We start from the raw sequence: 10,309 nt of genomic DNA, 5'->3' as shown, positions 1-10,309 counted from the left end.
AAACTTCACTGAAAGTTTGGCTTGTATATTAATGAAATGTCAGCATTTCTGATTCTCTGTCAGTGTAACCAAAAATGAAAACAATTAAATATGTGATTTCCTTTTTTTAAATGATTGTTTTGTTTGAACATTATAAATAATAAAAATAACAATAAAACACAGTAAACAGTAAAAAAAAATTACCCATATAAATGTGATAAAGACTCTTCTCATTTACCAGCTTACATTAAAAAATAAACACCATCAAAAATTTGTAGAATGTGTCCTTTCCTGTTAAATACCTGGAAGTTCAGTGAGGTTGATCCACTTGATCATATGACCCATGTCCTGAAAATATACTGTACTTATGATATAAGATTTCTACAAGTAATAAATTACACATGAATTAAAATGACCTACAGTACTAGCAATTACTTACAGTATTTGTGTTGCGATACTTAAAACATCACATTGCAATGAATAATTATATACCACACAATCTACACACTTGAAAATGAGCAGTTATTTAATCATATCCTCATTAATGCTGTTTAATCATATACAAATCACTGTTTTTCCCCTTCAGCCAGTGGAACAATTACCCACTCAGTGTAAATACACTCTACTCTGTTTTTTTGTCATCTTCAGATAACAACAGATGATTATCACCAACCACAGTCTTCTCAAAGTTTGCAGAGTCATCTACGCTTAAATATAAATGAAACACATATAAATGTACATCTGTAGTGTTCTGTGTGCAGCATATGTATATTCCAACACATGCACAGTATTTTAAAGTGAGCGGGGAGTGTATTGTGCAAATGATGCTCCTCATTTCTGTTAAACACTGTTGGTGGTGATTCTTTCAACTACAAAAACAACTGCAAACACCCCGATAAGCCCAACGTCTATATGACATCTCAAAATACCGTCAGTCTACTGACAAGCTAATTAAGTTTTACTTTTGCATTATTGAAATGTAATTTCTGATCGCACTGTAAGTGTGACCAGAAATAAAAAAATAAAAATATCATTAGACATTTCATATCCTTTTGTAACAATTGTGATCTTTTTTATTATCAGCTCGATTTCAACAAGAGTGAAACATTTGTTGATTCAGTCATTTCAATTAAACTGTTTAATAAAGGGTCATTGGGACAAAAGGAAGATTAAAAGAGTACATACTGATGAGGAAATAAAGTCACCAGAGATCACTGGTCTATTGCAAGACTATCACATAGAGAAAGACAACCTTTCACACTCCTGTGTGAATTTAGAATCACCCGCTAACTTCACTGCATGGGGATAGATCCCATGCGGGCGTGAGCATCACTTAACACTGTGGTCACATCAGGCCTCACACGTGCAGGGCAAGACTTAGGCACTGTTCTTTCTGGCCTTGTTGAGAGCAGCCACCCAGTCTCTCATGTCGGTCACATCATTGGCTTGCAGGAAGTACCGTCACGAAAGTGCATTGATGACAAAGCAGAACTCTGTCTTGGGCTTTTGCTTCGTTGTAGCTTCACTCACCTTATGTAGGTTAATTTCAGGCTGCCAGTCTCCACTGGGCAGGTTCTGAGGGTTGTCCAGTTCAAATAGGCTGCACAAACAATTCAGCTTCCGTGTGCTTAAATACACCTGCAACAAAAGGATGTGCATGGGCAGGTGGGCGAATGACTGAAATGAGAGTGGTGTACGTGTCTGTCATTAACCCACAAGCCTGAGGAACAATGGTGTGGTCTTCCTGCCAGTGTTATCTGTGCAGGTGGACATAATACAACACAGTTAAACCCCACAGTTAAATAGGGCAATGGCACCACCTACTGTCTCAAAGGCCCCTCTGCATGGACTTATAATGCCAAAGGATTATGGGTAATTGAGTAGGAAGTAGGAAGATTCACAACCAGGTAATGATGTATATAAGCCTTTCCTAAAGCTGAGACTGCTCAGACTCTCTTCAAAAGCAGAAAATCGCACGAGGCCTACCCAATCTTAATTTTTTTTCTAATCAAAAAATAAGAGAAAGTGATGTCTTTCCTTAAATGTGTTTTTTTTTTAAACAGCATTACCAACACAGACTGTTAGTAATAAATCGTTAATGCTACGCAGTCATATGCAAGGTGGCTACCACTGCAGAGTGAATATTAGAAGCTAATGTGCAGTAAGTTTAGGTCAGAGTAATGAACAACAATTAAATTAACCACCTCCTATAACCAATTTTGATTCACTTTTTATATAAATAAATACATTTATATAAATATGTAACTCTACATACTTCTAAAAATCTCAGACGGAATTTGGTTATTACTGCGGTTCGCCTGCAATACCTTTGTGACCCACCAGGGGGCCCCCAGCCCCCAGCTTAAAAACAAATAGTTATGTCTATAACTTCTGTTCCCTGAACGAGAGGAATGAGGTACAACATTAAGTATGGGATATCACGCCCTCGCGTGTTCTGGCTGAAGAAACCTTTATTCACGTGATGAAACGCGCACGGCCCAACCTGCACATATAGCCGCTGTCATCACAGTAGGAAACCGGCCCTTGAAGCCTGGAGTTTTACACCCCTGTTTTAAAGTCTCTTTGTGCTGGCTTTCATCTTCTCTTTGTGATGTGGGCGTTGTCTTCATACCTAAATACTAAAAGAAAGATCATACGTGTCCTCATCAGGATAGGGATTTGTGTTGGTGTGTGGGGCTGTAGACTCGGGTTAATTTTGTTACATGATGGTTATGAGACAGTGTGTTTCAGGTCATTTTACAGATTAACATGAAAGTAATGAAACTATTGAATTACTTTTTCTTACTAGTAATTCATTAATGCTAATACTTCTGTAAAAAGTGCTTTGTTTAATATGTGTAATACATTCATTCTTTTAAATATTGACTGACAACAAAGAGGGTACATATCTCCAACATGCACAAACATGTGACCAACAGCATGTAATTAATTTGCATGAACGTAATATGATGTTTGGCGATAGTGGTGACTTTCAAAGAGGAGCCATTGAGAATCGATAATGAAATCAGAATTGCTAAATTCTTATCAGTTCCCATCCCTACAAGGAACATGACTCAAACACTGTCTCCTCCACACAGTCCTCATTCATAAAACGCATTCTTAAAATGCCTGAACATTACAGCCAACAGGTGGATTCATATGAGCTAACAAACAGTGAAGAACCAACCAACCAACCCAGTGACTTCACATTCTGTACTGCCACAAGATGGTGCTACACTCTTTAAACGGAAACTTTAAACTCTTATTTTGAAAATCCAGCTTCACAGACAGAGTTCACGCATGACAGTTTTGGGTTGTTGTTTTTTTAAAGTAGGGCTCCATGGTGTAAATTAGACTTAATACTTGTAGTGGTTTATGTCCACTTTAAGCATCTTGGTACCAAAAATACCCCAAAAATTCTGTAAAAATACAAATAAAACAGCATCATCTAGCTTATTATAATATATTATAGCTTGTTTGGCTTAACATAATAGCTTCATAACTTGATTTAAGTTATGAATGAATTTGGGATGAGTAGTAAGAGTAAAAAAGGAGTTATCATGCAAAATACCAACTGATATTTCTGTAATAAAATTACATCTGTGTTTAAAGCATCCGGGAGAAGTCACCTGATTTAAAAATATGGAGGAACACGAGGAGCAAAGTGTAAACATTACAAAAGTCAAATGATATTAAGAGCAGGAAACTGAAGAATGAGTTTGTTTAAGATATTGTGTAAAAATCACCACATAATAAAGGTTTCGGACTCACACTGTAATACAGCATTTATAAAGATATTTATGAGGCCGTCTACAGGTTCAGATCAGAAATGAAGTCAGATTAATAGTGCAAACACACAGTCACTGAGACATCAGCATAAGTGAAAGTGTTCTGAATGTGAACACAGATGTGTGAGATGAGTATGTGCGTAAATGTTGTTAAAGTAACTATAACAACAGCTCATCTGAATGCTGTGGTTTCTGTGTTTTATCTAGTTTGCTGCACTGAGCTGCACTTTGATAATATCACTTAAATGTGTTAAGTCTTCAGTTTGACTTCTTTACTGTGCTGTGTGAAAGATCAGAGTGTCAGGGTCCTGGGTCTGAGCGACCCAGGATCCCCGAGCAGCTATGAATTATATTATTATTGTATGTATATTTGGTGTTGCTGTCCTTCTCCCTGTTTGCACGTGTGTGTGTGTGTGTGTGTGTGTGTGTGTGTGTGTATCTGTTTCTGCGGGCGCCTTCAGGCCTGGTGGGTGTGGCCCTGCTGGCGGACTGGCCACACACGAAGCCACACACCTGCTGCTGATCAGGCCTCGTCGGGGGAGCTACTTAGGAGAGTCTTGGAGCTCCCACCGACGCGGGATCGTTGCGTGAGACTCCACGTTAGTCACCTAGTTTAGGGTTAGTCGTTTAGTGCATGCCTGCTATTGTTAAGTGTCCTGACAGCTGCCGCTATTGTTTCCCGCAGGAGGAGCGTGGGAGGCTCAAAGGGCAGGTAGCACCGGTAGTGCAGACACGGAGCAGAGAGCACAAGGAGGACACGACACGGGAGTCTTGGGAAACACGGGGATTTATTGTTGTTTTGCACCATACACTGTAAATAAATGCACTGTTCGCACACAGAGCACCGCGCCTGGGTCCTCCTTCCCTACACCCCCACGGTCTGCCTGTCAAACCGTGACACAGAGAAAACAAGCCTGGAATGAACAAATCCCAAACTGAGTGAGCAAAAAATAGAAATGACGGGGAGAAGGATATTTTTGGCTACAATCTGTTGCTTATTGATTATATGCTGTCAGGAGGAGTTACGCTCTGGGTAAGAAAACACATCACTTAATTTTATAAAGCTTTATATTGATCATATTTATTTTTGCACTGTATGAAAATCCAGCAATAACATTTATATTGTACTCACTCTAAATCGAGATATTATTGGAGCAGTTTGTGGGCATGTTAATTATCTCCATCTGTATTACCCTTCACATCTTCTGTTAAAAATAAATACTGCAATATTTTGATTCAGAAATTTAGGAAAAGTGAACCTCGGGTTCTTACCCAGTGCAGTGAGCAGCTGTCAGGACCCATTGTGTGTGGATTAATGTCCCCCCACACATAGATTTCTTACTTGTCAAATAAACCATGAAGGGCAGCAAGTGTGGCTTAACTTCCTTCCTTCCATCTCAGAACCATGACCTAAAACAACAAAAAATATCCAGTCACATAAGAAAATCAGCAGATTTTTAAGTCAAAAACAGATGAGTGAGCACACATCCTACACCAACTGATTTACTGAGAGATATCAGTTATGTAAATTAAAGTACAAAACATCATTCATCTGACTGGATGATGGAAAGAAGCATGAACAAGATGAAAACATTGAAATTCCTCCGGCACAACATGTCGTCTCACTTCTCGCTGAGCGGATGTTGAATTCACTGAAGTCCACTGTGATGCACAGCTTTATACGCTGAGCAGACACCACACACACACACACACACACACACACACACACACACACACACACACACACACACACACACACACAGCCAGAAGTGCTCTTAATGTGTTATAAAAATCATCAGTAGTTTTGAAAATAAAAAATATAATTTGCCAATTTGTTCACATGTTAATCATATGTGCTTTTTAATAATCATCATTAATTTTGTAGTTTTACCAGTATTACTGTGAACTGGGTTGAAGCCACACAGTGCCCACAAAATATATCAGAGATCACCACCTAGTGGTTTAATGTGAATATTGAGTGTCAGTGACACAATGAGGTTAGGATCATAAAAGCAAAGATATTTGATTGATTGTTAAATATCTGTGACAGCTGTGTCTGATTTACAGTGATTTTGATTTTTCAGGTGGAGAATATTTAAATGAGTCGGGCAAATGTGAATTGAAAAGTCTATGACACAAAGTTTCTTGCAAGTTGCACAAAATTTAACATGGAAAAAAAATCCTGTATTCAGCCTGCGATGGCTGTAATAGCTGCTAATAGAAGAGTTTATTTTTCGGAGGCGAGATGTTATCAGAACGAGAGAGAACTCTCTGTATTGAAACTCTTCACTCAGTCTTCATGCCGAGTGTGTCGGTGAGCCCACTCTTTGCTCCTCACTAACACAGTTTTCATGAAACAGAGCAGAAATAAACCGAGCTCAGCTTCTTTTTCTCAGCAGTGCGCACACAGCGAGCAGCTTCTCTCTGCTGCATCTGTAATTAATACTGTTACTGTGTTAGATTAATGCCTGAATGTTGCCACACGCATGTGGCACGGTAACATTATATCAAAACATACAGATTTTCCTTCAGCCTCCTCTCACTTATCAGAACTGCCTATTTTCAGAGATTACCACTGGACTGAAACCTGAGCTTACACTGGATTATTTTGGTCAGAAGGCCTGCAATCTGCAGCACTTTATTCCTACCTCTGTGCTTACGTTGAGTGTTTGGAACGAGCAAAAGCATCTGGTCTGCTGACCTGAGAGAATGAGGCAGGACATAATGGTGCTTCAGCTCAGACAGATAACATTGGGCACAGCCATTAATAGGAGATTTTTCTGTCCTCCCTTGTGTGGTTTCCAGAAAAATCCTTAAATCTTTATGCGGTCCTTTCAATATGTCGACAATACACACCACACTTTTAATCTTAAAAGGCTTCTTTTTCTGTTTTTCTGTTTCCACCAATAAATCTTGAAGTTGACCTTGAAGACGGTCAAAGGTGGATGTGAGCCAAATTTAAATGGCTTGTTAACATGACCCCGCTTCACACCCCTACAACGTTTTAACAGAATTCATTTGACACTTATTGAGCTATCATGTTTACAGATGGTATGGCATGTTTCCCTTAGCACTTCAGCTAGACTTTTACAGTCATCTGATAACTCTGCCCTGCCACAAGGGGCCTGTCTTAGTAGTCTACTATCTTTTGTTTCTTCTGCAAAGATGCACTCCACATGTTTACACTTTGCTCCACTCTTATACATGTTCCTCGTTTATCACGAGGTTTACCACACAGTCATTTCCATCCTTTTGGCAAAATCCATCCCCATCAGCATTTCTCTCCTTAACACCATACCTAATCAACACCTGATCAACACTTCCTCATTGCCTCTGCTCCCTTCACCTGCACTGATGTTTGCTGCTTCATCCAACTGACTTCAGCATCACGTCTTCAATTTCCAGCTTCAAACTCATGAATCTTTCTGACACTCTCTTTACCCCCACAGCACTATTTACATATTCTTCCTTCAAGAGACCATGCTCCATAAAAATGCCTCCTACAGAAGAGTCGTAGTGCCCTCCTACAGGACAAATCCTGCAACCCTCGCTCCATAAACAGTTCACACAGTTGAAGAAATGGCCCCAAGGAGGCGCTAAATGAAAAGGCATCTCCTTCCTGTTTTTACATTGCTGGTGGACAGATTATGAGCCAAGTACCATAATGTTATTAGTCTTGGTTCAAATATGAAATCAGTAACCCGGTGGGATATTGTTGTTTTAACTTTGAATTTTTACAGTGTTGCAAAATGTTTCAACAACCCAGCTTTTTGAAGGTTTAGGCAGGCAGCCCATGTGTTTCAGGATGATGGGGTAGTGTAATACTGATGAACAAGATAATGTAAAGATAATACAGGTGCCAAAAAGACAGGATGCGGTTAGAAGTCAAAATGTGATCATCAGACTTGACAGAGCAACTGCTGTATAAAACCTCCACTTCACAGTCCTGCCAACACAACTTCACCTTTTTGCTGGCATCATGCTCAGTCTGCAAAAAATCCTGCTCCTCCATGTTCTGGCATGCCTCGGGCGACTTGGTAAGAACTGCAAGTCTTTGTTATTATACTCCAATTGTTTAATGGAACAGTAACTTCATTTTGATTTCCTTTTTTCAGCACATGGAAGTGATATCATAGATGGTGAAAAAGCCCCAGAGAACTCGATGCAGTACATGGTCTCTGTGCAGGACTACAACGGTCACCATGTTTGTGGAGGATTTCTCATCACTGAAGACTTTGTAGTCTCGGCTGCACACTGTGATAAATAGTGAGTAATCAGACATCTTTTCCTGTACTCTCTAACTCATGTCACTGAAATGCATTTAGAAAATGTGTTGATTTCCTTTCATTGATCACTCCTTCAGCAACCCCACATACGTTGTTCTCGGCAACCACAATCTCAAGAATGGCAATCATCAAAAAATAAGGATTGAAAAAAAAATCATCCATGAAAATTATAAAAGTGTTGGACTGGGTGATGACATCATGCTGATTAAAGTAAGTACATATTCATGTTCACAACAGTTTTAGATGACATATTTGCGGTCTTATTATTCTAATTACATTGCAACAAAAGAGCAATCATAAGAAAAATGGCATTTTTACTTTATTGTGTTTGTCTCCAGTTGTCTAAGAAAGCTCATCTAGGCCACATGGTACGAACAATTCAGCTTCCACCTGAAGAAATACACCTTCGAGAAAACCAAGTGTGTCAGGTGGCTGGATGGGGAAAAACTAAAACTGATGATAATAATCCTGCTGATGAGCTGATGGTGGTGGACGTGTCTGTCATTGACAAACAAGTCTGTAAGGACCAGTGGGGTAATCTTCCTGCCAGCGTTGTCTGTGCAGGTGGATATGGCACACCCAAAGGATTCTGTCAGGTATGTGTTCTGTTTTCACTGAAAGTTAAACTTGTATTCCATCAACAAAAGAATCATTTTTTTTAAATAGAAAAATTGAAATCTTTGCTCCTCACAGGGTGATTCTGGGGGACCTCTGGTGTGTCAAGGGTTAGCTGTTGGCATTGTTTCTTATAACCACAATGGTATCTGCAATTACCCAGAGGAGCCCAACGTCTACACCGACATCACAAAATACGTTCAATGGATCAACAAAACTGTGACTGGCAGAAACAGTTTGGTGTAAAAGTTCGTCTTTTGCATACTGAAACTTAAACATTTTGAAGTTGTTTTCTCTGCTTGCTTTGTCATCGTGACCAAAGAATGGAAATAAAAATGCTTCTGACAAGCCGCAGTCTCATTTCCTTTATTTCAGTGTCATTGCAAACATATGAGTTAACAAAACAAACAAGAAACTCAGATACTATGTGAAATGACTTTTTGTCCGCTTGGCATCTTTCTTGGCCTTAAGACAACAATTCTGATGGCTAAAGATCCAAACGGGACACACACACAAAAAAAAAAGTGTACTGAAAATTAAAGTAATAACACTGCAGCAAGCACCACATTACCTCATAAAAAAAAAAACACAATGCACAGGGGGAACTTCTAATTTCAACTGTATAACTGAAAAACTGCTTAAAATTTCAGTATTAAAGCTTTGTATGCTGCTTAAAAGAAAAATCTGCGAAAAAACAGCACAAACCCGTACAGAAATATGAAGCTGAAAGGTCAGAGTGGGATGAGCATTGATGGAGGCCAATTTCACTCCCCAGACACTCCGAGTATGAGATGGCTTCAGGCAGGATCCTCACATCAACCTGCAGACGCCTGAGAGAGAAACAGAGGCTAATATTTCTCTCTTCAGTAGTGTTAAGAGGACGCGACCCTTTGCTTCCTATATTTTCACAAAGCAATAAGAGATGATAGAACGAATCTTTATATAATACATAAACAACCACAGAGTGCACACACCTGAGGCCTGACCACGGAGTACAATAAGGTGCTTATTGAAGCAAGTACAGGTTTAACCCTGGCTTCTCAGGTTTAAGATCCTAGTTCAACACGGCGACTTATGCTGCAGACCTAACCCACTCTGCCACAGATAACGCTCTGGGTAAGAGACCAGAAGGTACGAAACCACCTCCTACAGACCGATCAATCCCCTGGAAAATAGCACCAATATTCCCAGAAGAAGCTGGATGCGGGTCTGAAGTCTTTCAATATCAGTTTTTCAATATCATCTAAAGTCTTCAATGAGAAAAGCATCAACAAGAAACTGATTATTAGAAACCACTTTATTTAACATTTATATGCCCGCTCTCAGACCATTAACACCACTGGTACAGCAGCTGAAACAATAAAGCTGCCCTACATGCATCTAAACATCATTTTAATGTAATCTCTCAGTTTTGCTTGTGTGTTAATGACAGAGCCGTAACACTGATGAGTATCAATTTACACAATCAGCAGTTCTGCTGTATTTCCTTACCGGCTTCAAATTGGCTAGACTTTATTAATATGGTAAGTCCTTTCCAGTCATACTGGCCAAAACCCTGAAAGCACACACATTCATGCAGCTCTGATAATAAACATTTCCTCTCTCACACTGTTGCTTATTCTGCAGCAGCTGTGTTGCTTT

The 10,309-nt window shown here is 39.4% G+C and overlaps 1 protein-coding gene across 1 annotated transcript; it reads left to right on the top strand.

Moving 5' to 3' along the window:
• Positions 1-7,746: 7,746 nt before the first annotated feature.
• Positions 7,747-8,914, top strand: LOC146607599 (trypsin-like). The gene is made up of 5 exons (XM_085347456.1): positions 7,747-7,804; positions 7,883-8,033; positions 8,131-8,263; positions 8,392-8,649; positions 8,747-8,914. The coding sequence occupies exons 1-5, from the start codon at positions 7,747-7,749 to the stop codon at positions 8,912-8,914; spliced, it is 768 nt and encodes a 255-aa protein (XP_085203582.1).
• Positions 8,915-10,309: the final 1,395 nt, after the last annotated feature.

The sequence above is a fragment of the Diplotaxodon limnothrissa genome, linkage group LG23 (genome assembly GCF_057381915.1).
Source record: "Diplotaxodon limnothrissa isolate DT_005_m linkage group LG23, D_limnothrissa_male_GT1.1, whole genome shotgun sequence".
Taxonomy (NCBI): Eukaryota; Metazoa; Chordata; class Actinopteri; order Cichliformes; family Cichlidae; genus Diplotaxodon; species Diplotaxodon limnothrissa.
The sequence above is the reverse complement of the archived record's forward strand: the minus strand, read 5'-3'. Positions and strand labels throughout refer to the sequence as shown.